A 27982-nucleotide genomic window follows, 5' to 3' on the forward strand; every position below is an offset into this window, starting at 1 on the left:
TCAAGACTTTCTCATCGTTTTTTCAGTCACCTTCACTTTCCATTCTACCCTGATTGTGTGTATGTGTTTGTTTAGATTAGTTATGTGTTCGTGATTTAGTTAAATAAACCTTTTGAGCACATTTGTGCAAATTGATTCTGGTCTGCTTATAAATCAATATCAATTTAACGATTATGATCACAGTTATATGCTAAGAAAGAGGCTTTCTGTGGCCACGGAAAATACCCTTTCTGAAGAGTTGAACGATGAGCAATACTGCTGGATGAACAGATTAATAAGATGGTAATATTAATTCAGCAACATGAAGTTAATTCGATTAACTGTTCCAAATATTTATAATTAATTATAACAAGCTATGATTAATTATTCATACAGTATTAATTTGATGTTTGACTAATTTGCTACACTGGTCTGTCACTCAGTTCATCAAATTTAGCAGACTGAAAATGTCTTGTAGAGTAAATATCACTAGGATATGGGCGAACTGAGTGCCAGTCACAGAGCAATTAACAAAGCTTATTGGCGATTTAAAACATTTTATCATCCAACGTAATGGCAAATAGGTTTCCAACTAATAAGGTAAATCAATATTTACATAGTATAATAGTAGTACATTTATCTTCCTCAAATATTTCCTGCATTGTCTCACAAAAGTCCTGCAACAGAGCAAGTCACCCTACCCTAATGTGAGTGGGGTGTCAACTTCTATCTGTATGTATCCTGTGAAGCACGAGTAATTTCCTTTGGATATGCATCAAATATTTATTGAATTTAATTATTTTGATTTCCAGGGTAAAGGAGTAGGAAGTTGTGGACAAAAGGAAGAGCAGATTTGATGGATGATTTAGCCAACATATCTTCGAGATCAACAACTAATTTAAAACCAAAGCTAAATTAATAACCGGTTCGTCAGGGTCATTATACAAAACACATGCCTTTTGAGTCCTTTATTAAAATACTAACATGAACAGTAGTTTTACAAAACACCTCAAGAAACATCCAGTAACTTAATAATATACTTAAAAAGAACAAAAAAAACGAACTGAATGTTTTGGGTCACTTAATTGCATATTGATTTTAAATGCTTTATTATATTTCTACAAACCGGTTCTTTCGGACAGTTTGTTTCTTAAGGCCCACCCAGATCGGCCCAACAATGGTTTCCGATAAGTGGGTAAAGGAATATTGCAGGTTAGTTTTTTTTTCAGTGTGGTAAAGTAGTTTAATTCCAATTTACTTTTATCTGACTCCATTTTATCACACCCTCACATTTAGGTTGGAATGCCAATTGGTAATTGGTCATTTATCTGATCATTTATCTAGACATTTGATTATTCTATTTAACTCTTAACTCTGTATTGTACTTCTTCAATTGGAGACCAATGTCGCTTAGGGTTTGCGCTGGCCGTTTAATGCGGATCCCACGATCACAAACTCGCCAGTCTTGGTCACTGGACAGAGGTCACTGACTATACTGTTTAGAGGGCTGCTCCCATGCTTGCTTTATTAAAAAGTATTTTGTTTAGTCCCCATAGATCGTCTCGGTTACGGATGTAACCCTCGTTCCCTGAGTAGGGAACGGAGACGTTACGTCGGATGACGACGATTGGGGTTTCGCTTAGAAAGCCTCTCACCTTCGAGTATATAAAACGAGCCAATGGCAATGAAATGCCATGGGTCTGCGGAATTTGCATAGCGTATCTCTGCCCACCGCAGGGGGTATATAAGGAAGTACGCTGCAATATGCAGATATGTCTTCGCTGAGGAGCCGAGACTGAACTCAGGCGTTTTTCAGCGATACAGCGGAAGTGGCAGGAAGACGTAACGTCTCCGTTCCCTACTCAGGGAACGAGGGTTACATCCGTAACCGAGACGTTCCCTTTCGTGGTCACTCCGAGTTACGTCGGATGACGACGATTGGGGTTCCAGTCTAATCACGCCACCTCGGCTGTCATCCAGTGCCCTGCGTAAGTCTGAGCTCCCTGTTGTGAGAATAGCACGAACGAAGGAGTCCTACTTAACACAGGAATACCAAGGTACACTGGGAAGCATATCTCAGGAGAAATATGCAATTATGCCCAACCATTAAGGGGGGGACTTGAGAGACACATATGACCCAGAGGGATGCATATGGGGTATCACTGAGGTGTCCAGCCGCAGGTGGAATATTTAAACCCCAGGGTTGGCAAGGTGGCTTGCCAAGGGAAAGACACACGCTCAAAAGAGACTTATAGTGGAATACACATGTGGGGGTCGCCCAAAGGGGGGACCATGCACATGGAGGCACCTAGTCAAGCGCAAGAGCTGTGTTATGGCAGATTGGCATAACTCAGGCGTTGACGTAACCAGTGCTGGAGGAACTCAGAGCTTATCAGACTCACCTGAGAAGATGATCGCACGTATCCCGTCCGTGGAGAGGAATGGCGAGCAAGCGAAGACACCTGAGCAGAATCTAGTACCGGCTGGTTGAAGCGAGTACATGAGAAGAAACTGGCTCTACTCGGAGATTATAGAATCTCTCGAATGTGTTGGGTGTCGCCCAGCCTGCAGCTCTACAAATGTCTGTTAGCGAGGTGCCATGCGCTAGAGCCCAAGAAGAAGCCACACTACGAGTGGAGTGGGCTTTCACACCAAGGGGGCATTGACGACCTTGCTGCTGGTATGCCAAAGCAATGGTATCCACTATCCAGTGAGATAACCTTTGCTTTGAGAGAGCCTTTCCCTTCAGCTTCCCACCATAACAGACAAAGAGCTGGTCTGAGGTCCTGAAACACCGCGTTCTGTCTACGTAAGCACGAAGGGCGCGTACTGGACAGAGCAGTGCCAAGGCTGGGTCTGCCTCCTCCAAGGGCAGCGCTTGCAGGTTCACTACCTGTTCTCGAAAGGGTGTGGTAGGAACCTTGGGCACGTATCCAAGCCGGGGTCTCAGGATCACGTGAGAGTTAGCCGGCCCGAATTCCAGGCACGCTTCGTCAACCGAAAATGCCTGCAGGTCCCCTACCCTCTTGCTGGAGGCCAATGCAACCAGGAGCGCTGTCTACATAGACAGGAACTTAAGCTCCACTGATTGCAAAGGCTCAAATGGAGCACTCTGCAGGGCAGTTAGAACCACTGAGAGGTCCCAAGAGGGTACGAGGGGAGGACGAGGAGGATTTAGTCTCCTCGCTCCCCTCAGGAACCTGACGATCAGATCGTGCTTCCCCAAAGACTTACCATCGACTGCTTCGTGATGTGCGGCAATGGCGGCAACATACACTTTCAGGGTGGAGGGAGACAGCCTTCGCTCCAACCCTTCTTGCAGGAAGGAAAGCACGACACTGATCGGGCATTTCGTGGGTTCTTGATGTTTAGAAGAACACCAGTTGACGAAGAGGTTCCACTTCAACGCATAGGCATGTCTCGTGGACGATGCTCTAGCGGAAGTGATGGTAGCCACCACCGCAGGTGGTAGGGTACTCAAACCTGCCTCGTCCCGTCCAGGAGCCACACGTGGAGGTTCCAAAGATCGGGACGAGGGTGCCATAAGGTGCCCCGTCCCTGAGAAAGGAGGTCCTTCCTCAGAGGAATTGGCCAGGGAGGTGCTGTCGCGAGGAGTACTAGTTCGGAGAACCAGGTCCGGTTGTGCCAATACGGGGCAACCAAAATGACCTGCTCCTCGTCCTCCCTGATCTTGCGCAAGGTCTGTGCAAGGAGGCTCACTGGGGGAAACGCATACTTGCGTAGGCCCCGCGGCCAGCTGTGCGCCAGTGCATCCGTGCCGAGCGTGCCCTCGGTCAGGGAATAAAACAGGTTGCAATGGGACGAGTCGTGGGAGGCAAACAGGTCTACCTGTGCGTCGCCGAACTGATCCCAAATCAGCTGGACCGTCTGGGGATGGAGCCGCCATTCTCCAGCGAGAGGCCGAACTCGAGACAGCTCGTCGGCCGCCTGGTTCAGGTGTCCCGGGATATAAATGGCTCGAAGCGACCTCAGATGCTTCTGACTCCATATGAGGAGGTGGCGAGCGAGTTGCGACATACGGCGGGAGCGTAGACCACCTTGTTGGTTGATGTACGCTACTGTTGCGGTATTGTCTGATCGGACTAGTACGTGCTGACCCCTGAGCAGCGCATGGAAGCGGTGCAGGGCGAGACGTACAGCCAGCAACTCGAGACAATTGACATGCCAAAGGCGCTGGGGTCCTGTCCAGGAGCCCGCGGCAGCATGACCATTGCACATGGCGCCCCAGCCCGTGGTGGAGGCATCTGTTGATACAACAACATGCCGGGAAACTCGCTCTAAGGGCACTCCGGCCCGTAGAAAATTGAGGTTCGTCCACGGGGTGAAGGTCTGACGGCAGGCTGGAGTCACTGGGACTTGGAGCGTGCCGTGTTGCCATGCCCACCTCAGGACTCGATCGCGAAGCCAAAGCTGAAGCGGTCTCATATGAAGCAATCCCAGCGGCGTTGCTGCGGCTGCGGATGCCATATGCCCCAGGAGCCTCTGAAATAGTTTCAGTGGAACCGCACTCTTGCCCTCGAATTGGCGAAGACAAGTCAGCAGTGACTGCGCGCGCTCGCTCGTAAGCTGCGCGCACATGGCGACCGAGTCGATCTCCATACCGAGAAAAGAGATCCTCTGCACGGGGCAGAGTTTGCTCTTCTCCCAGTTGACCCGAAGGCCCAGACAAGCTAAGTGCCGGAGCACTAGGTCCCTGTGTTCGCAAACCTGGCCTCGAGAGTGAGCTAGGATTAGCCAGTCGTCGAGATAGTTCAGGATGCGAACCCCGTGTTCCCGGAGGGGAACAAGGGCTGCCTCGACGACCTTCGTAAAGACGCGAGGAGACAGGGCTAGCCCGAAAGGTAGAACCGCGTACTGGTATGCCTGCCCCTTGAAAGCAAACCGTAGAAACGGTCTGTGTCGAGGTAAAATGGAGACATGGAAGTAGGCGTCCTTCAGGTCGATCGCTGCAAACCAATCCTGCGGCCGTACACACTGGAGGATGTGTTTGGCCGTTAACATCTTGAACGGCAGCCTGTGAAGGGAGCGGTTCAAGACGCGCAGGTCGAGGATTGGCAGTAACCCACCGGACTTCTTGGGTACAATGAAGTAGGGGCTGTAGAAGCCGGACTTCATCTCGGCTGGAGGGACAATCTCGATCGCACCCTTCGCCAGTAGGGTGGCGACCTCCGCTCTCATGACAGGGGCATTGCCCCCGACCATAGTGAAGCGGACTCCCCTGAAGCGGGGAGGAGATATCGCGAACTGAATCGCGTAGCCGAATCTAATGGTTTTCGCGACCCAGCGGGACAGTCTGGGAAGCTCTAACCAGGCCTCCAGAAAGTGCACCAGCGGGGTCATACGAACCACAGACGTACCGTCGGTGGGGCAGCGAGGCGGAATGACCGGCACCGGCGAGGGTGGCATAGCGGCCCTGTGCGGGGGCACGGTCATAAACCGCATCCTGCCAGAGGAGGCCAGGGGAGGGCGCGCGTCCCACGGGGGCGTGCTCTGGCAGGGGTCTGGCGACAGAGGGGGGATGAGAGGAGCGTGGCCCGTGGGCGGCGCGTGCTGTCATCCACTGCCTCTTAAAGCTCAGAGAAAGAGCATCAGTTCTTTAGAACAACATTCTCCCCCAGCCCTCCACTGGGGGAAGGAGTGGTCCTGCTCCCAACTCCCCGAAGAACTGAGCCCTAACTCCAAGCTGCCCATCTCAGGAGTGCTGCTTAGCCAGGTGTTAGCCGGCTAAGGGGCAGAGACAGGCAGTGCCAGCCTCCAGCGACCTCCTCGTGCTCGGACCGGTGAAGGCTCGAGGGAAGGAGCCGCATGGAGGTGGCGTCGGCGGGAAGCGGACTAAGCAGACCACACCAACGGATGACCGTCAGTGCATAGCCTCAGTCCGCTTCTGGAGTGATCGAAGACTGTTGGGCGCAGTCCTCAACCACACCGCCGACCAGGCTGCCCGCCTCAAGGGTGCTGCTTAGACTGACGTGGCAGTCTAAGGGGCGGAGACGGGCAGCGCCACCCTCCTGCGACTTCCTCCTACTCAGAGCTGGTGAAGGCCCGAGGGGAGCAGCCGCATGGAGGGGGCCTTGGCGGGAAGAAGACTAAGGAGACCGCACGGATGGATGACCATCGGTACAGAACCTGAGTCTGCTTCAGGTGGCCGAAGCCACCCGCCAAAGAGCTCAGCCTGGGACATGGGGGAGCTGAGAAAATTAATTCTCAGACCCTACCACATCAACCTGACTAAGCCCATGTCTGGACCACATAGTGGACATCACCTGACCCAGGATCACGCAGGTACCGATGTCGCCCGAGAGCGAGGTCAGTAGTGTGCGTGGCGGAACAACCAGGCCGGGCATGGGAGGCATAGCGTCCCAGCATAGGGGCGTGGTTAAAATTTTCCGCGTTCTGCCAGGGTTGGCCAGGGAAGGACTAGCGTTCCACTGCGGCCGGTTCGACAGAACTCCCGGGACAGCACTGCATCGAAGGCTTAGGCGACACACAGTACTGCATGACCGTGCCACGATAGTGACGGGGAACATACAGACCATGATCACCATGCGATCGAAAGCAGCGAAGGCGGAGGACACCCGCGAGCCGCGAAAGTCACGGGGAGTCTCGCGCAGCGCAGGCGTCCTGATGCACGTCCGGGAGAAGCTTACAGCGCTCGGGGGGAGGGCGGGGCCACTCCAGCCGATGCTTTCAGCTGCCCGGGAAAGCATGGCTGACAGCTCTGGATCGGTCCCGGCAACAATGGCACTCCCGTGGGAGGCAACGCAGTCGAAACTTCATTTCCAGAGGAATCAAGCCCACCTTGTGATGCTGTGAGTGCATGGTCTGCGATGTGGAGGGGGGTGTGGCCCGAGGAATTGACTCGTCGGTTGTTGTGCCACACCAAACCCTCAGATCACCCTGGCCACCAGCCAAAGTATCTCTTCTCGAGGAAGAGATAAATTGGGGTGTGGCAGAGGGGACTCTACTCACATGGAGATCATTGAGTCTTGATCTATAAACATCGCGATGGTCATGTTCCCTTCTTTTTCTTTTTTTTTTTTTAGTTTATTTTTTTGCAATGAAAACATGACTCATCAACGAGCGCTGCCAAGCGTGATTAAGCCCAACACGCAAAACAGCGCTCGCGACCGTTAGGCAGATGACCGCACAGTGCGCACACACATCCAGAAAATACACGGGCGAACCGTCTTGAAAAAGACGTGCCGCGTGCAGCTCTTTTAGAGAGTGGAAAAGCTCAGCAGAGTGCTGTATGGCGAGTGGATAATGCCACGGATAACTTACCGAAGTCTACAGTCGTGTACTTTTACGTGACAGAAGGGGTACGCCGCACCACAGACGGGTGAAACCAACGCGTGACTCCAACGTCGCATCACAGCACGTCGCACCACTGACGCGTGACTCCAACGTCTCACCACAGCACGTCGCATCACAGACGCGTGACACCAACGTCTCACCACAGCCTGACTCCAACGTCGCATCACAATAAAATAATATCTATTTCCCCCCCCCTAGCTTTTCTTATCTTTCCTTTGTTATCTTTCTAATCAATCATTCTTTTCTTGTATTCTGATGACATTGAAAATATCAATGATACAAATTTTGTATTGTATACAAAGTTGTGTATGTCATTAATGTCATCTCTGAATGGTTTACGAACATAGTTTTTATATATATATATAATTCACTCACTTTCTACTGGATATGAGGGCTATGCAAATTATACACCATCAAAGTCACAACTTTTTGCACAATTATTAACAACAACTTTAAAGTTGAACAGATAAATTCATTAATTGTAATCTATAAACATAATATTCTGGAATGTGTCAGTCTGAGTTTTTACTTTTGAAGGTGGTAATAATTTTAATTTACACAGTTGACCATAATGGGCGAATACACAAAATTAAACTATTCACGATATTGCTTACAGGAGAAGGTGACAAGAAAGTATTTTAATAGCCTATTATTTTCAAGAAACCAACAATGAAAAAATATAAGACAGGGAAATAGTCGTTTAGTCACAAAATGCAAAACAATGTAGGTTCATGGTCAAATGTTCAAGACTAGGGCTGTCAGTGTCGACTATTTATTTAGGCTATATATTTTTTGGTCATAAAGATAGATCTGAAGTGAACAATAGCCTTTAGTATGACTTAAATACATAATTACAAATGAGGCAATATAATTGGTTCAAATAAAGTAGGGTATTAGAAGTAATTAATTATTTTATTTTATTTAACAACACTATTAAAATACATGAAGAAATATATAAACAATGAACATATGTATATGTACAAATGCCAACAGAGGGCGCAAGAGGATAACTGACGATAATTGTTACACTTTACATCAAGAGCAGTAGCCTACTACGGTGAGGCATAGCTGCTGCCACATACATATTATTGTTTCCCCTCAATTATGTTGTAGCCTAATAACGAGATCTTATGTCGTTTTAACGTCATCTTTTCTCGCAATAACGTGATCTTATGTCGTTAAAACGACATATTTTTCTCGTAATAACGAGATGTCACGACATCTTTTTTTTGCCTTTATAATCCACATAAAATTGACAGCCTATCCTTTTTCACACTTCTACGTTCAAAAAGCTTATGCAAATAGTAACAGCCCCCAATCAGGCAAAATGAATCAATGAGGCCCTTTTTAAAAATATATTTTATACAGGCCTATAAGTTTTTTATATAATATATTAATTATATATAGCCAAAGATTTATTTTTGTTAATAGGCTATATCTTCATTACCTAGAGATAATTAAACAAAAAGTAGTCAAAACACATCTAACAGAACATAGCCTAAGTTGTTTATTTTTTACAACATTGTGTTCTTATTTTGTTTAATTAACGAAATGTCAATCTTCATCTTTATAACAGAAGATACAATACAAAAATCTTCAAGATACAGCCATATACAATCTTCACATGTATAATGGACAGTCACCTTATAAACAGTCCTTTGTGTGGTGGAATAAGCAATGCTATATAGAAATGTTACCGGTATAATTTAAACTTTATTTTATTATTTTATTTGTTCATGAACTAATTATGCTAACTCAACTAATTTAATGTAAAGAGCTGGATAAAATTACTAATTAAATAATGTCAAATATTAAATGTAGGCTATTGATTAGAGTTGCCATAGACTAAAGGATTTTTCTAGACTAGTAGTAATTTATTTAAGCAATTAGGACTAATCGCACGTTTATATTCAATCCTGGGTGTATATGGCTATTCCGCGCTCAAGCGCATAAAACTTGCCGCAAAGCACCGGCAAAAGTAGGCTAATGAATGCGCCTTTCATACGGACAGGATCACATAATCAGATGGTAGCCTACCGTATTTGCTTTCGATTGGATTTTTTTTTCGTTGGTGGACATTTTTATTTTATTTATAAACTTTATATAGATAGATAGTGATATTTCTCATGTCTGTGAGGCTAACTGTTTTCGGTTCATTTTTTAGATGCGCTCCAATTCACAGAGATCATGAAAGCGCGTTCGTTTTCTTTTATTTTACAAAAGCACAACGTTTTCTTGTTGTTGAGAGTTTACACAAATAAAGTTGCGACTGATGTATTATTCTTTTCTGTATGACCAGAAATGGAGTATTTAAGTTGTTTCCACTGTTGATAGGAAAATGCGAGTGATGGCACCGGCGCGTCCATGTGTGCCATGCAGTGCGCGCTCCACACTCCGCACAAACACTCGGATATGCGCTTAATAATAGCGAACATTTATCTAGGTTAACGTTAGAGCGAGCGGCCATGCCAGACTGATAAGTCCTTCATGTTTAACAAATCAAATTCTGTTGCATTTTATTGCGCCAGTTTGAAAAGGGCGGCTGAAACACTCTACAGATAAACGCCCAATGCTGTTTTTTTTTCTTTAAACAAATTCGTTTAGTCTTTAAAATAAATATTGTTTGTGGGCTAATTAATGCCACAATAATTTGTTTATTTTATTGGCTACTTTTATTTTTCATTTTTGTTTTGCATTGAATACCATTTAAAGGATTTGCTGTGCACCGCAATGCCATCCTCCCATAGAAAGAAACGTTAAGAGCCACCTTTATTTTCTTTATAATTATGGGTTTCTATCGGAAAACGCTTAACGTATAATTAAATGCATTGCGTTCATATTCTGGGCTCATCTGCTTTTCTGTAGGATATGGTTTATTAATAAGGTGTGTGCAGCATTTGATCTTTATCACTGAAGTAGCCTATTAAGCCACATTAAGCTTTTTCTTTATGCTTAGCCTAATATGCAATTAAACCTATTTTTTACAGTCTGAATTAAACACAATGTTCGCATTCTGGGCTCATCTGCTATTAATAAGGTGTGTACAGAATTTGATCTTTTAACATGAATGTCCGTTGGGGGCTGCTATTTCTTCAGCTTTTTGAACGTATGATAAAGACATGATTGGCTATCAATTTTATGTGGATAAAGGCATATTTTGTACATGACTACAAAATGTGTCGTTTTAATGAAATAAGATCTCGTTATTACGAGAAAAATATGTCGTCAAAACGACATAAGATCTCGTTATTACGACATAATTGAGTGGAAAAAAATATATGTAGCCTATGTGGCAGCAATGCGTCACCGTAGTTTTTCATAAACTTCGATTTAAGAATAAAGAATTTTCCAAGCAAAATGATTAAGTCGACTATATATTGTACAGAGAAATTTGAGTCAGAAAAGTAAAAGAAGATATCAAAATTAGATAAATTTGGCTATGTTTGAGCCAAGTTGTTGAAACATTGTTGTTGCCATTAATGATTAATGAGGATAGGAGCAGGCTTCACTCAATTTTTGATAATACACTTTTTAGAGTGCTGGCCTAAAAATATAATAGCCTACATAAGAATAGGACAGAGGCCGCACTATGCATAGACGTTTTTTATTCGTTGCACAAACGCGTTTCGGCGTGTGCCTTCTTCACTGAAACGCGTTTGTGCAACGAATAAAAAACGTCTATGCATAGTGCGGCCTCTGTCCTATTCTTATGTTGCCATTAATGAAACATTGTAGGCTATATCATTCCACAGAGAAGAGCTATGTGAGCAATTATAGAATAAATGGTCTAACGTTTCCGTTTCCATAAAGCAAAAGCTGCATTTTTCGTCTACGGTAGGCTATAAATTTAGAGATAATCTTGTTACAGGGGTAATAAATTATATTTCTTTTAATTTGTTTGTAATTAAAAATGTATGTGGGTTACTCCATGCTCCATTCCAATTAATATTTTCATACAAGGGGGACCATTTGTATCTGGAGGCAGGGATAGATTTTGCAAATAAAAGATTTTTATTACTTTGTTGTTAACTTTTCTGTCTAAGATAGACCATTTATTGAAACACTGCTGTAGAAAGACCAACAAGTTAGAGCCTGTTTATGGAAAATTCGCTTCTTTTTTTTATTAAATCCAAGCAATTGGGTGATGACAAATTTAAAATTAAGAGGCTTTAATATTAAACAAAAAATCACTTTAAAGAAAAGCTTACAAAACAAAACAAAAATCATGTCTCCCGATCGCCTATTGCAAATCCAGTCTTACTCATGCTATTCACTTTTCGTTATCAACAACGGAAAAATAACATTAGATTGGGACAACGTGTGTATCAGGCGTCTTATTAGGCGACGTACTGAGGGACGACGTGTGTATCAGGCGTCTTATTAGGCGACGTACTGAGGGACGACGTGTGTATCAGGCGTCTTATTAGGCGACGTACTGAGGCATGACGTGTGTATTAGGCGTCTTATTAGGCGACGTACTGAGGGACGACGTGTGTATCAGGCGTCTTATTAGGCGACGTGCCTGGTTCAGACGTTATGATTTTTTATACATTTCTCACGTACGCCGTCGCCACGTCGCCGTAAGGTATACGTTACAACTGTGACGCCGCCGTGACGTCGCCGCCGGTCTGTCGTCTGACGTCTCTATCAATCCCATTCAAAAATAGACACGGACTGACGGCGACGGAAGGGTAGACTGCTCCTTCGCCTTCTTCAGGGTAGACTTAGAAAAGTCATTATCCGCTCGCCATAGTGCTGAAGCGCCCAGGGAGAAACACACTCACTGTCGGCAGATTACTGCACAAATCAGCAGCAGGAAATGCGATCTCGCTGGAAAGCGCCGTCACACAAACACACTGAAGAGCCGCTCGTCTCGAAGAGATTTGAGATGACACTCAAAAGGCTTGTGGAGTGAAGTACTGAACTTGGCTCCGAAGCGAAAACATATCTGCATATTGCAGCGTACTTCCTTATATACCCCCTGCGGTGGGCGGAGATACGCTATGCAAATTCCGCAGACCCATGGCATTTCATTGCCATTGGCTCGTTTTATATACTCGAAGGTGAGAGGCTTTCTAAGCGAAACCCCAATCGTCGTCATCCGACGTAACTCGGAGTGACCACGAAAGGGAACTGTATACACTTGGATTAAAGTAACACTATCTCTAGTCAGAGGTCATGACAACTACCACAGATATAAGTTGACACTTTCTCTGGTAGTAACTTTGATTTGGTCATGCAATGGTTTCCCATGTACATATAGCTTAAGTAATATTACAATAAACAGAGGTAAGGCTAAAGACTATTTAGGATGGTTCAAGCAACATTATGTTGTCCTAAATAGAAATTTCCTTTATTCCTTTATTATTCCCTTTATACCAGTGCCAAGTGCACTTAAATATCAGTTCGGGGGACACTCAGCATTATGGGCTGATCTGCTTACAAATCCTTTGCAGCATCTCCTTAAATACTAGACCAAGACAGAACCCTCCTCCAAATGAGACATGAGTTAACAATGTGAATATGCATTAATCAAGGCCCCAGATCTGGGTAGTTTACACTTTTTGGGGACAGAAAGTAATTTCCATTAAAAACCCTGGGAGAGGGCACACCCATCACAGTATGCAAAGTATCTCTAAACTCTTAAAACCTTTATTACCTTTTGGTTTACTTCTGTGGGAATGAGACCTTTGTACCAGTGGCACAGAGACATTTGAAATGAAACCAAACATGTATAGTGTTGTATGATGATTGTTCACATTAAATCATATAGATTTTTGGGTGAATTTCAGGTGATCTCAGCATGTAGAGAGAAGAGATGGGGGATCAAGGGGATAAAGGGCAGGATTGCAGATAAGACAATAGACACTGAGGTGTGATCTCAATGTGATTGCGTCTCAGATGGGTATGCTAATTTTGCAAGATTTTGCTAACATTTCAAATGTTAATATCCAGAAACGTCCTGTTTTCTTAGAGAGTAGCCCATCTCTAAGCCAGAGGGCACAGTATCTTCCAGGTGTTCCAGTCGTATAGTTTCAATGAACCGGTAAAAAAAAAAAAAATTCATCGGTTCCTTACATACTCACGCAATGATGTCACCATGCATTTCTTTCGTAACAACTTAGTGTCATGTAATATCAAGATAATGTTCAAATAAAGTAATTTGTCAACACACACTGAAACATTAAAATAAAAAGTTATTTGTGTGAACGCATATTGCTGTTTACTGCTTATACCTAATCCTACCCATTAAATACTTTATTCCTTCTAATAAATAAAACCTGCTAGGCACTTTATTTCCGCTTTTCAAATATTTTCTTATTTTGTATTTAAAATAAACACCTCACCAAGCTGTTATATGAAAAAAGGGAGAAGAATAAGTTCGGTAAAAGGCAAATTCAAACTCGGTCGGTTGTGTCAAAATCTGGCGTCACCAGCCATAGGGGGCATTCACACAGAACGAGTTTTTGCTTTGAAAAATGTGTGACACGGGAAGTGGAATGGGGAAATCCGCAAGTTCTCGAGATGCTTCTTTTAAAAGTTCTTTTAACTTGAGTTCTGCGTTTTTAGAAAGCCGTGTCATGCGTTTCTCATAAGCATAAGACTTATGAGACTTGAGCGCATTAGTCAAACACATCCGTCTAGTCCGTGCCTACATGGAAAAATAATGGAAAAGCAGCGCAGTGCAATGGAAAAACGCATTCTGTGTGAACGGCCCCTTAATAGTGTTCAAGTCCTCCTGCGAAGTTCTTATTTATGAGTTGGTATTAGTCGTGTTTATGACGTCAGGTCACTTTCCGCAATAATAACCAAATGCTGAGCTGCAGAACCATACATCACAGCAGTCTGAGTCTAAAGACAACAGCGCCAGGCCAGCAGTCTTGTTGGGGTGGAGCTTATAGCGTCATTAAGGGTAGATTTAGTGGTTGGGTGGGGTTCGCAATCATTAAACGCTTATAGTAGTGAAGTGGGTTATAGTATAGTTATAGTGGGTTAGTGGTTGGGGCAGGTTATGCTATCGTCGACTTTGTGGTGGCATTCATGTGCGTTCAACTCATAAAAGTTGTGTTCATCTGTGAAAATTATCTTGATGGACAAAACGTGCAAATATCATAAACTTGTTGATCAAAAAGCCAATGGGAAAATCCTATTGGGTTTTTGTCGAAACTGCCTGTTGGCCTACAAAGTGATGTCATGCCTGCACCACTCTACTGAAACAGTAAACAGTAAACCCCACTAAAGCTGCCTTATCTATTATAAATATAAAATATAAATATAAATATAAATATAAATATAAATATAAATATCTCTATATAGATCAGTGGAGCAAACACAAACTTTCTCTGTATTCCATGTCCCTTTAGGGGCAAAATATTTTGATTTCATGGTGATTATTATATTATATAATAAAGGGTCCTTTTATTTCATTAACATTAAAATATGTGCAATTCGTTTTTAAAAATATATATACTTAAGACGGTTTCATAAATAATGAAATAATTTAGTATGAGATGGGATGATGAAATGTATTAACAGTTTATTTGACTATAAGTAAATAATCAGTAAAATCTTACAGAAAAATCACCTATAGCAACAGAAAAAGCCACAAGTGATCACTAATATCACCTTTTTTTCTTTCTTTTTTTAAGTGCCTTAACGTTACTTAGCTTGGATATGTCTTTTCAACATGGGAACTTTTATAGTATGGGTCGTCGAGTTTCTGAGGAAATATTTAATGGTTGCACTTAAACAACCCGCTGCTGAAAGACAGGAGGAAACATGGTTTTCCAGACTAAGGATGGGACATACAAGTTTAAATAGTGGATTACACATAATAGGGAAACATCAGACTGGACTATGCATAAATTGTGGAGTAGTAGAAAATGTAAAACATATACTTATAGATTGTACACAATACACCAGAGAAAGGGAGAATATGAAGAGAGCAATAGACAGAGAGTTAACCATGGGAAATTTATTGAGTGTAACCAGCACACAGTCCACAGTTAGGGCAGTTATTAATTATCTTAAAGAAAGCCAACTAGCAAGAAGAATTTAGTTATTTATTTATTTATTTAATAATATTATTACAAGTTTGAGGAGCTATAAGAGTGGAAGCTGGAGGAGCTGAACACGCAGCGCCAGCTGAAGCTTTATTTATTGTTTATTTAGTTACTTTTTTTTTTTTTTTTTTTTTTGACATCCCTATGTGATCACACCTCAGCCCAGTAGATGGCGGTAATGCACTTTGACTGCAAACTGCCAATAAAATTATAGAAGAAGAAGAAGAAGAACCCGCTGCTGCATAAATAGATCGAGTCAAAGTGATGTATGGGTAACGTTAAATAATTTTGATGTTTTATAGTACATAGAGTAAGACTAAATCATTTAAATGATTCCAAAAAAATACATGCTAGAGGTGTTAAGACTGTTATAGAAATCAGCGGTCTTGGTCTTGAGCTACTATTAACGCTTTTGTCATATGATCTTCATATTTCTCTACTGTCACGGATAGCTGAATTTAAAACAACGCAATGGATGTGGCACATGTTCTTCGGGAGATGAAAATTGGAGACACAGCGGGTTCCTGCTCTGTTCTTGCTGCTTTGAGCCACATTCGTGAGCATTTCGAGGTGGAAGAAGCACATGAGAACCGCGCGGGCATCTTGGAAGACACCGCAGAACTGCTCGCAAACGCTCGTCTTTCCTGGCTCTTTCCTGGAGGGAACACTGATTTACGAGGCCAGTATTTGGGCTTAGTGAACTCATTTACCCGTTACGCTGCCCTTCCAGTATGTGACACAGACAGCGGCACTTTACCTGCTGAGAATTACGAGGACATACCGGCCAAAGCTCAGGCTGTTAGTACAGTGCTTCTTGTGTTGTCTCTGCAGATTCAGAAAGCACTGAAGGATCAAAACAATCCAGCTATCAGGTCTCTAGTTCGCACACTAGCCCCCACCTACTGTATATTCTCCATTACACACTTGCAGGAGCAGCCTTGGACCAGTGCATCCTCCAGAAAAAGAGCTCTGGAACTCTTAACATCAGTAGTGGAATTGACAGGCTGCAGGTCAGTGCAAGAGCTGCTGTCTGGAAAACTTGATGAGGACCAGAAAGGAGTTCTGGGGCCAGTTCTTGACACACTGCAGCCAGAATTAACCAAGTGAGTTTCATCACTTGCATCAGTACAAAAGCTCTGTGAAAATTTGTTCCTACTATGCAGTACATTTAAGATCTCATATACGATAAGTCTTAATATACTGTATAGTTTTGTGTATACAATTTTCAGTTTTGGGAGTGTGGTTTTAAGAACTTGTTTTGGTAACACATTTTACATTGTCCTTGTTACATATGTTACATGTACTTACCATTGTAATAACAGTAAATTATGCATAATTACATGCAACTAACCCTCAACCAAATCCTACCCTAACCCTATAGTAAGATCATGTAGGCTAATAAAATGAATGTTTAATATTACTCAGTACTTATAATTACACTGTAACAATGGCACCTTAAAATAAAGTGTAACCTTTGTCTTTTTTAGCATCAACTGTGCAGTATCAAGGAATTTTAAGAATTGTTTTCCAAGCCTAAAATTGTCTAAATTAATTAAATAGCAAAAACATGGTAAAATATAAATGTTTTTTTTCTTACGTTTTCTTAACTCAAAAATATTTTATTAATAATATTAAATTAATGTTTTGGTAGCACTTTATTTTAGTCCTGTTCCCCATGTATACATAATATGTATTCATTAAAGCAATTACAGTAACTGGGTTATAAATAGTTACTAATCCTGAACCTACCCCTAAACCTAACCTTAACCCATGTAACTTATAAGGTAACTTATATTACTAGTACTTTCTTGGGTAAGTACACTGTAAGTACACATACTGTAAAATAAAGTGTAACTAATATATATTTTTTTATTATCTCAAAAATATTCCATCAGCTAGATAGTGGTCTTGTTGTTTTATTGGTCTTAAACAACCAATTATTTTAAATAAATTAGTCAAAAATATTTATTAGAGAATTGGTCTGAATCAAAACAACTTTTTATAATCCATATCCAGTAATCACAAATGACAGAAAACATTGTGGAACAATCATAGGAATTTATTGGTCAAAAAGTCAAGTCACCTTTATTTATAGTGTTTTACAGGTTGTTTCAAAGCAGCTTTACAAAAATAAACAGGAAAATAACAATCAATGATTAAAAATAAAATTCTGCTGTAAAGCAGCTCTAAAAAGATAAGTGTCATTCAACTCAAATCAGTTCAGTGTAGATTCAGTTCAGTTCAATAATTGTGTAAATTCATGAAATGAGTTCAATTCAACTATAAGTAGTTGAAAGTAGCTCCACAGAAGACAAAAGTGTTGTTATTCAGCTCGATTCAGACCAATGTCAGACCAAAACAAAGTCGATTCAGCTTTTAGGCAGCTCTGCAGGAGACAATAGTGTCATGATCCAGAACTATTCAGTGTGTCAGTAATCTCAGTACAGTCAAGTCAGTAATATTACTGAATATTAAGTGTCTTTTAAACTCCAACTAAGAAAGCCTGAGGCAACTGGCAAGGAACCCAAACTCCACCAGGCCACAGAAATTGAGAAAAAAACCTTGTATGCTAGCATGTTAAAATGTATAATTTAATTGCATAGCACATATTTAGAGCTGCTTCAGCACGGCTCAGTGCTGAGGATTGGGTCAGTGGTTCAAATGTTTAGACAGCAGTGAAATATCACAATACTCTATTCCAATTTTGATACTACAGCAAAAACTACTAGCCTAATTATTGTAAATTGAAAAAAAAAATTAAGACAAGTAAGCAGTCAGTAATATAATAAGAACAAATAATCAAATTACAAATAGCACAAATAAATACAATAGAACAAAGTTGTTGTTTTTTTCAGGTAGATCTAACAGTAGTTTTCAGGTACATCATTTGAATAAAGTAATCAAATGTGAAATGACACTGCATATTCATCACTGTATAAATTAAATCTACATGAATCTTTATAAAGTTATAATAGTAAATCAGTTGTGATAACTTTGTCTTTTGCAGTTTGATTAACAGTAAAAAGCAGCTGTCACAGCAGCAGGTTTATTAGGCTGATGTCCCTTTAAGACTGAAATGCACGGATCCAATATAGCCTTCCCTACTTTACGCATTTTATTTGTTTACGTTCATTAGGATATAACCGACTATGTTTACCAGGATACTCGCCAAAATGGACGTTTTACATAATTTTGTGTGAATTTGTGAAAGAGAGTTTAATTCAGTATTTATACCGGTATGCTGTCTGAGGTAGCTTTTAGGGCGTGCACTTCGGATGTTTGCGTTCATAAAACTTCTTCACTTGCAAACGTCCTGTATTAATGTGAGGAACCACTGGCTATAAATAAATCTTGTAACAGTTTATGTTTTACTTACATTTACAATTTAGTTTTAATCCAAATGATGCATGCATGCTGAGTGAACGATCAGCAATCAAGAGCATGCAACAGAAGTATTCCACTGTGCGTTTTTTGTCTTATCAGCTCACGCACCACAGCTATATAGGTGGCGTTACTAAATTTTGTATAATATTTCACTAATAGATAAATTTACTTCACAGACAGTCACAGACAGTCCATGTTTCTGTCTGGACACAAACACTGTGCACACGCTGTGTGGTATCGGTTGTTAATATCGGAACATTTTTATGAGAACGAGCGCAGTATCGGGCCCTATACCGATACTGGTATCGGATCATCCCTAATTTTGTCTGTAGTAAACATTCATATATAGAAAAGAGTGTTCGTTTTCAGTCATGTTAATTTTCTTGTCATTGTGTAAATGACCAAGTTACAATTAAAAAAGCTTGACCGGAGCATATTTCTGAAAGTCTGCTATTCTTTTTTAAATTACAACACAGAAATTACCCAAGAGCACATAATAATAATAATATGGTATTAAATGCACTCAAGCATGTCCTTTATTCTGTTCAGGGAGAGCTGGAAGCGTAACCAGGCAGTGAAGCATGTGTTTTCCTGGATGCTGGTTCAGGTTGGACGACCCTGTTTAACAGAGTATTTGGAGAAGGTGTTTCCGCCCTCTTTGCTTATATCTGATGATTATCGCACAGAAAACAAAGTATTGGGTGTGCACTGCCTGCATCACATTGTTCTCAATGTGGTAAGTCATTTTTGTAAATATTTTGTCACCACAACTGTCTTTTTATGCAAAAAATGTTCCAGAATGTAAATCTGCCTACAGAGCAGCATTATAAGGCATTATAAAATGCAACATTAATGATTTCTAGAATTACCTTCTCCATTCGCATTCAAGTAAGCTCCATGAAATAAGCTGATGGCAGAGGAGTAATGTTAAATATGCCTGTAATTCAATAAATAGTGAACATTCTACAGCTGTTCTTGTACCCTTAAAGATTGTTGTGACTCTGAATTTTAGTCATTTTAGGGTCAAATCAACCATATTTCTGAAACTTCCCTGAAATTTCTGAAAGTTTTTAAATTTTTGATTTTGTTAATATTTTTTTTCTGAAGAAAGACAAATATAAATAGTGATTAAAACCAAAATATTAAATGCAAAATGACAATTTTCACCTGAGATTTGGAGCAAAATTACCGAGGGGTAAAAATGACTTCAGAAAGATGGCAGCATCATTATTTTATTTTTACACAGAGATTAGGTATGTCTGTTTACTTTAGATTCTACAATCTTTTTACAATCTTTGTTGCATTATATGCCAACAGTTCAAAAATGGGAAAAAGCACTTCTTGTATTTTTTGCCTGAAGTTTCATGTCTGTAACCCCAGAAGTATTAAAGATATCTTAATTACCGTTTAGATGCTGGTTTTTAACAAACATTTCTTTAGGTATCTTCACTTAAAACCCAGAGATATGCAGTTCTTAGTGCGGTTCCATGAGTCAATTGGTAAATTTGACACATTTCTAGTGGTTGAAAAGCAAATTTGGGTCACTTTGTTTGCATACAGCTGATACTTTTTTCTTTTAAAGAGGAATATCTGAAGAACAAATAATGTGTATAGTTTTTTTCTATCAACACAGTTGCATAGAATATACCTGTCTGAGTGCCATGAACTCTTTTTCCAAAGTTTGTGTGCCTGTGTAACCATTTTCAATGGTCGAAAATCAAATATGGTTCACTTTTATATGCAGCTGATACTTATTCCATTTAAAGGGGAATGTCTGAAGAATAAATAGTTGAAACTAGAAATGATCTTGTTTCCCTCTATGAAAACAATTGCATAAAACATACCCATCTGAGTGCAAAAAATACACAGAAATTGTCAAGTTGAGGCACATTAACTTGCCTTCAAAAGTGTATTTATACAAATCTATATTTGAATCAGTTTCAGGGATAATTGGAAGTAGGGTTTTTTTCTTCATTTTAACAGCTTCTGAAGCTACCAAGAGTTCAAATATGCAGTATCGTAACTACATGTTACCGCGTTGACATCCCAATATCTCTGGGATTGAACCATATAGGGCCTTAAAAATTAAAGTAAAAAAAAAAATGGTTTAAGAATTAGAATCTTGAAGGATATTAAGAGATCTTTAATACTTTTTGAGTTACAGCCATGCAAACTTTGGGTAAAGAGAATTCATGGCACTCAGACAGGTATATTCTATGCAGTTGTGTTAATAGATTTTTTTTTTTTTTCTTGCATTTTTAGTTTCATTATTATTTACCACTGAAAATGTGTACAATTTAACAATTACTCATGGAGCCGCATTAAGATATCCATATCATTGGGGTTGAAAATGATATAGAGCCTTCAAAATGAATACAACAAAAGAAAAGTTTGATAAAAACAATAATCTAAAAGCATATTAAGATATCTTTAATACTTCCTGAGTTACAGGCAAGCAAACTTGGGGCAAAAAACTCGAGTGCTTTTTCCCTTTTTGAGCATTGGTATTTAATGCAACAAAGATTTCTAAAGTTGACAGATTGTTCTGACCTACCAATCGCTGTGTAAAAATAAAATAATGATGCTGCCATCTTTCTAGTGTCATTTTTACCCCACTGTAATTTGGCTCCAAATCTCAAGTGAAAATTGTCATTCTGACCCCCCTCCACAAAATAGTGGATTAATCATACATTCAAGAAAACATTTAGGCTTTCTTCTTTATTTGTACATTTCTTTCAACAGATTTTTTTTATTAAAATCAAATTTTTAGCTGGGAACCACTTGAGTTGACACGGAATGTGCCATAATGTCTAATGAGCATAATGTGCTCCTGACATTCATAAGAGAGACATCAAACCCTGGACAACATTAGAAGTCATTGTATTTTTTTAATTGACACAAGTATTTGATGTGTGTTTATTTGACTTTCTCCTTCCTTAGCCTGGTGCTGATCTAAGGCAGTTCAACAGAGCTCAGGTGCTCTATCATGCTGTATTCAATCACTTACACACATCTGAGGCCACCCTTATACAGGTGATGCTTTCACATGTGCATCCTTGAATGCAGATGTGTGGTTTTCATTTTTAGATTAGGTTATGTATCTCATCTTTTTTTGTATTTTCTTCAGGTTGTGTTGCCCTGTCTTATAGACTTGCTGTCAGTCCTTGAGAAACCTCCAGCCCTTGCAGGTACAAGGCGTAAACAAAATCGATTTGACAATATGCTCCGGCACGTTTTGACATACATGGAAATGGAGCACAAGATTGACCTTCGTCGTGTATATGCCAGAAATCTTGTCTTACTTATTGAGAGGTGAGGATTAAATTGTTAAGGTAGCCATCTTGATATTAGTTATTTCAGTAATAGGCCAATAAATATGCTACACTTGCTAATAGTTGTTGTCAAACATACGCCTTAGAAAAATACTTTCTATTTTGGCTGATGTCATACAGGTTGCTATTGGGTTAGTTCACCCAAATATGAAAATTCTATCATCATTTACTCACCCTCATGTTGTTCCAAACCCATAAAACTTTTGTTAATAAACAGTATTTTTAATATTTTCTAATCATTCTTGTCCATCCATTGAAAGTTCCCTTTTTTTGTGAGTGACGACAAAAATGTGGGTGAAAATTGCAGTATAATAATTAATATTAAATTTTCATGCACATTTAGAGTATTCTTAGCTAGATTTAGCGTAATCGTGATAATATTGCTAATCTTTAGATACTTTTATGTTCCAAGTTGTCTGTCATTTATTATTTCATGCTGTTATCTTAAAGGATGGGTATAGTAATTATTCGTCACATGAAAAGGCTGGAGAGGGTGATTGTTGGATATTTGGAAGTCTCGGATGCTCCAGAGGAGAAATGCAGACTGAATATCCTGGAGGCTCTGCAAAAGACTCTACAGATTGCTTGGCCATGGTGACCATCCAAAGCACTATACATCACCAATGTTTCAGTGCGACTACATGAAATTTACTTTTTAATTCAGTTCTGAGATTATTCCACTCTCTTCTTGTATGCTTATTTCAGATGTATTTTTGCTTAATACTCTAAACACAATGTTTTTTTTTATTATATATGTATCTCTCTAGTATGGAGAAGAGGATGGGTTTGCTAACTCAGAGTCTTCTGAGGTTTCTGGTTGACATCTCATCAGACTCATTACCCACTCAGCTGAAAGAGCACCTCATGACCGAAGCATCCCAATGTTTACTGCTGCTCAACCACTGCTCAAAGGGAAAACTACAGGTGAGAATATCGATTCTTAATTTTGTGAAATCTTGTGATTACAAAAGAATCAACTGTCATCCTGTACTTGTTTCATCATTCAGATAAAAGTTGATGAAAATTAAAAATTATAAACCGTTATATTAATATAAATGTATAAGCCTAATTTTATTTAAAATGGGACTAATTAGAACTTACTAAGATTTTATGAGATCTTGTTCTTCTGATAGATATTGCATGCAGTTTCTACATATATTAAATCCACTTTCCCACTTTCTCCTTGCCTTATTTCACCCTCTTTTTTTTTAGACTCTTCTGAGAGAGGTAGACAGCAGTTGTGTCCCTGACGCTGTGTTGATGTGTATTCAGAAAGTCACTGCAGCACCACTGTGTCAATAAGCTGTAAGCTGGCAATAATACTTGCCCCTTTTCCCATTTATGGAGGTGAAGTTAGCTTGAGTTTAATCTGTAATAAAAAATACTGTAATACACTCTGTGTTTGGACTATCCAAGGGAACTGTTTATACATATTTGAGAGAGCGAGTGAGAAATAAAATGAAGCTAAAACAACCTGACTTGAGAGTTGATTTCCTCAAGTCTTTTCTCAATTACCTTTTAAATAAACATTTTGAATAGACTGTTCTTCTTGTTGTACACAGCCAGTTCTCTTTTAAAGTGACCATACTAAATACAAGTGTTTGTCCTTTGTAAATGCATTCGTAAATACAAGGCATACTTTTGTTCTAAATGACTTCAGGTAACCTGTAAATAACATATTCATTCTAATGTGTCCAATATAGTTTTAAAAGTCCTGGAAAGTGCCTTCCATTAGCATCCCCATTCATTCTTCATTCCAGTTAGTAGCATCTGCATGGTTAGTGCAGGTTACCTGAAAGTACATTTTTGTTCATTGTGCATTGTGTGTATTGGGTGTTGCATGCCTTGCTGATCATGTCTTCTCAACTGCATAAATTAAATGTCAACCAACTTACCACTACAAAAGAAAAAAAAAAAAAAAAAAAAAAATATATATATATATATATATATATATATATATATATATATATATATATATATATATATATATATATATATATATATATATATATATATATATATATATATATATACACTCACCTAAATGATTATTAGGAACACCATACTAATACTGTGTTTGACCCCCTTTCGCCTTCAGAACTGCCTTAATTCCATGTGGCATTGATTCAACAAGGTGCTGAAAGCATTCTTTAGAAATGTTGGCCCATATTGATAGAATAGCATCTTGCAGTTGATGGAGATTTGTGGGATGCACATCCAGGGCACGAAGCTCCCGTTCCACCACATCCCAAAGATGCTCTATTGGGTTGAGATCTGGTGACTGTGGGGGCCATTTTAGTACAGTGAACTCATTGTCATGTTCAAGAAACCAATTTGAAATGATTCGAGCTTTGTGACATGGTGCATTATCCTGCTGGAAGTAGCCATCAGAGGATGGGTACATGGTGGTCATAAAGGGATGGACATGGTCAGAAACAATGCTCAGGTAGGCCGTGGCATTTAAACGATGCCCAACTGGCACTAAGGGGCCTAAAGTGTGCCAAGAAAACATCCCCCACACCATTACACCACCACCAGCAGCCTGCACAGTGGTAACAAGGCATGATGGATCCATGTTCTCATTCTGTTTACGCCAAATTCTGACTCTACCATCTGAATGTCTCAACAGAAATCGAGACTCATCAGACCAGGCAACATTTTTCCAGTCTTCAACTGTCCAATTTTGGTGAGCTTGTGCAAATTGTAGCCTCTTTTTCCTATTTGTAGTGGAGATGAGTGGTACCCGGTGGGGTCTTCTGCTGTTGTAGCCCATCCGCCTCAAGGTTGTGCGTGTTGTGGCTTCACAAATGCTTTGCTGCATACCTCGGTTGTAACAAGTGGTTATTTCAGTCAAAGTTGCTCTTCTATCAGCTTGAATCAGTCGGCCCATTCTCCTCTGACCTCTAGCATCAACAAGGCATTTTCGCCCACAGGACTGCCACATACTGGATGTTTTTCCCTTTTCACACCATTCTTTGTAAACCCTAGAAATGGTTGTGCGTGAAAATCCCAGTAACTGAACAGTTCACGAGTTCACATGTTAATGAAATCTGATGTAATATTATAATGCGTATTTGGCTTGCTGTCCGGGGGGAGGGCTCCGATCTCGGAATTCAGCCCGACCCCAGAGTACTCCCCCCTATAAATGTATAGATCATAGGTATCTATGAGCAGACCCAGCCGAATGTGAGGTGATGGGGTGGTGGCGGGATGCTGAGAAATTAGTCATGAGACAGGAGGTAAGTGAAGGCTTTATTTATACTGGCTTCTTCTTGTGCTGATTGGATGATTACCTGAACATGCTCCTCCCGAACTTTGTTACATAAAACTTCATATTGTGAAATACTCAGACCGGCCCATCTGGCACCAACAACCATGCCACGCTCAAAATTGCTTAAATCACCTTTCTTTCCCATTCTGACATTCAGTTTGGAGTTCAGGAGATTGTCTTGACCAGGACCACACCCCTAAATGCATTGAAGCAACTGCCATGTGATTGGTTGATTAGATAAGTGCATTAATGAGAAATTGAACAGGTGTTCCTAATAATCCTTTAGGTGAGTATATATATATATATACAGTGGGAAAAATATTATTTGATCCCCTGCTGATTTTGTAAGTTTGATAGGGGACAAATGAAGGGTCTATAATTTTTATGGTAGGTTTATTTTAATGGTTAGAGAAAGAATATCAACCATAAAGAATCCAAGAAAAAAATCCAGAAAAACACATTATATAAAGATTGTAAATTGATTAGCATTTGATCGAGTGAAATAAGTATTTGATCCCCTACAAACCAGCAAGAATTCTGCCTCCCACAGGTTGTGCCCATGTGGAATAGATTAGCCCTGTCACTTTAAGAAAGTAATGTCAGTGGACACCTGTCCACAGAATCTGTATCTTCCATTCCAACCTCTCCACCACCATGGGCAATACCAAAGAGCTGTCAAACGTCAGGGACCAGATTGTAGACCTGCACAAGGCTGGAATGGGCTACAAGACCATCAGCAAGAAGCTTGGTGAGAAGGAGACTTTTATTGGTGTGATTATTCAGAAATGGAAGAAATACAAAATGAAAAATCAATCGCCCTCGGTCTGGAGCTCTATGCAAGATCTCGCCTCATGGGGTACATATAATCATGAGAAAGGTGAGGGATCAGCCCAGAACTACATGGAAGGAGCTCGTTAATGATCAGTTGGGACCACAGTCACCAAGCAAACCATTGGTAACATACTACGGCGCAATGGATTGAAATCCTGCAGCGCCCGCAAGGTCCCCCTGCTCAAGAAGGCACATGTAGATACCCATCTGAAGTTAGCCAATGAACATTTAATGATTCAGAGAAGGCTTGGAGGAAGTGCTGTGGTCAGATGAGACCAAAATTGAGCTCTTTGGCATCGACTCAGTTTGCAGTGTTTGAAGGAAGAGAAATGCTGACTATGACCTCAAGAACACAAAAATCTGTGGAGGGAGCTAAAACTTTGAGTTGCCAAGTGACAGCCAAGAATCCTTAAGGATTTTGAGAGTATCTGTAAAGAGCAATGGACCAAAATCCCTCCTGAGATGTGTACAAACCTGGTGACCAACTACAATAAAAGTCTTACCTCAGTACTAGGGTAGTCCTTATCAAGTCCATTTTTTTTTTTTTTTTTTTTGCAAAATGTTAGTGTCTTAACCTCTTAAACTGTTTCTTTTAACTTCAAAATTAGAAATATGCAAAAATGTTGACAAAAAAAATGATATTTAGAGGTAGCTCAATCATGTGGAAGATTGCCTATGTTAAGCTGTGTGCATATTTTGTGTTGCAAGTGTGTTGCATATTGTGATATGCAAGTAATATTAAAAGTTGCTGCAAATGAACTACATTTTATTGAAATCAGAGCAACACTGACATGACAACAATCTAAAAAAAGCACAGTTTTCAACAATCCCTCATTTCTGATGCTCAGCAGCCAGTGTTGACTTTTTGCAGTCCGGATAGATCCGTCGGTGATCTTCCACCACATGGAGAAACTGCAATTGTTCTTCAGAGTGTGTGAGATAGCCATTGTATTCTTGAATCAGAGCCACTCCTCTCTCGGCGTGATCATTGACTACTTTCATTGCATGTATGGTTGCCTGTGCCTCCTGATAATCTGCTTGATTCGGCCAAAGTCCCGGGTCAATTTCAAGGAACGTAATGTAATTTTTTAAACCAAAAAATGTGCTCTAAACCCAAACAATAACCAAGGTGTTCATCAATAGAAATATGTATTGATTCCACCAGGAAAGGTAAATCTGCTAAATCGGGTCATGGATGGATTAATTTTGATTTAGTTTCTACAATAAGTCAACTGAGATATGTATCTAAAATAAATATTTAGGAATATATGGTGCATTAGATGCTTTTATGGAGATTTTTTTGGAATTTTACTAGCCAGGTACAATACCAATTCAAATGATCTGTTTTTATGAAAATCATCAAAATCTCAGAAAGTTTAAAGCTATTGAGCTACCAGTAATTATTATGTTACTGCCATAAAAATTGGCATGCTGCATTTTCTTATATAAAGGAACAATTTGAAGGGTTAAGAGCATGACAATTGGAGACTTTAAAAATAAGGACCACCCTACTCAGTACTTGGTGGAGAAACCTTTGTTGGCAAGCATAAAGGCTTCTTTTGCTTGGGGATCAAATACTTATTTCACTTAATAAAATGCAAATCAATTTATAACCTTTATACAATGTGTTTTTTTCTGGATCCTTCATTTCTTTGTAAGTGGGCAAACTTACAAAATTCAGTAGGGGATCAAATAATTATTTTCCTCACTGTATATATATATTGCACAGTGGACACTAGAGGTGCTCTAAGGAGGGAAGTTTCTTCTACTTTCTTTTTTCCACTTGA

General features: G+C 40.3%; 2 protein-coding genes across 6 annotated transcripts in view; one reads left to right on the forward strand and one right to left on the reverse strand.

The window, feature by feature from the left end:
* The window catches only part of LOC308680980 (dickkopf-related protein 4), a 40508-nt gene extending 28290 nt beyond the window's left edge, over positions 1 to 12218 (reverse strand). Inside the window, exon 1 of the mRNA XM_081349481.1 lies at positions 12099 to 12218. The gene's annotated coding sequence lies outside the window, so the exon portion shown is untranslated. The remainder of the gene's footprint in view (positions 1 to 12098) is intronic.
* A 3327-nt stretch (positions 12219 to 15545) lies between these two features.
* Positions 15546 to 23638, forward strand: tti2 (TELO2 interacting protein 2). 5 transcript variants are annotated; one of them, XM_081348487.1, is made up of 9 exons: positions 15580 to 15643; positions 15830 to 16106; positions 16209 to 16480; positions 19311 to 19497; positions 21702 to 21794; positions 21889 to 22073; positions 22544 to 22687; positions 22861 to 23017; positions 23306 to 23638. In XM_081348487.1, exons 2-9 carry the CDS (start codon positions 15849 to 15851, stop codon positions 23393 to 23395), a joined length of 1386 nt encoding a protein of 461 aa, XP_081204613.1. In that variant the 5' UTR covers positions 15580 to 15643; positions 15830 to 15848; the 3' UTR covers positions 23396 to 23638. The 5 variants fall into 5 exon arrangements, with proteins under 5 accessions (XP_081204610.1, XP_081204611.1, XP_081204613.1 ...); XM_081348488.1 differs by having other exon boundaries at positions 15590 to 15649; XM_081348484.1 differs by having other exon boundaries at positions 15546 to 15643; positions 15830 to 16480.
* The last annotated feature ends 4344 nt before the right edge of the window (positions 23639 to 27982 follow it).

Source organism: Scardinius erythrophthalmus, assembly GCF_964197995.2.
Source record: "Scardinius erythrophthalmus genome assembly, chromosome: 20".
NCBI classification, from domain to species: domain Eukaryota; kingdom Metazoa; phylum Chordata; class Actinopteri; order Cypriniformes; family Leuciscidae; genus Scardinius; species Scardinius erythrophthalmus.

Excerpts from the sequence above, each read along its gene's own strand:
- tti2 (XM_081348484.1), top strand. The coding sequence starts at position 15,849 with ATGGATGTGGCACATGTTCTTCGGGAGATGAAAATTGGAGACACAGCG. Across the intron at positions 21,795-21,888 it reads CTGAGGCCACCCTTATACAG|GTTGTGTTGCCCTGTCTTAT; the intron begins GTGATGCTTTCA and ends TATTTTCTTCAG. Across the intron at positions 23,018-23,305 it reads GCTCAAAGGGAAAACTACAG|ACTCTTCTGAGAGAGGTAGA; the intron begins GTGAGAATATCG and ends CTTTTTTTTTAG.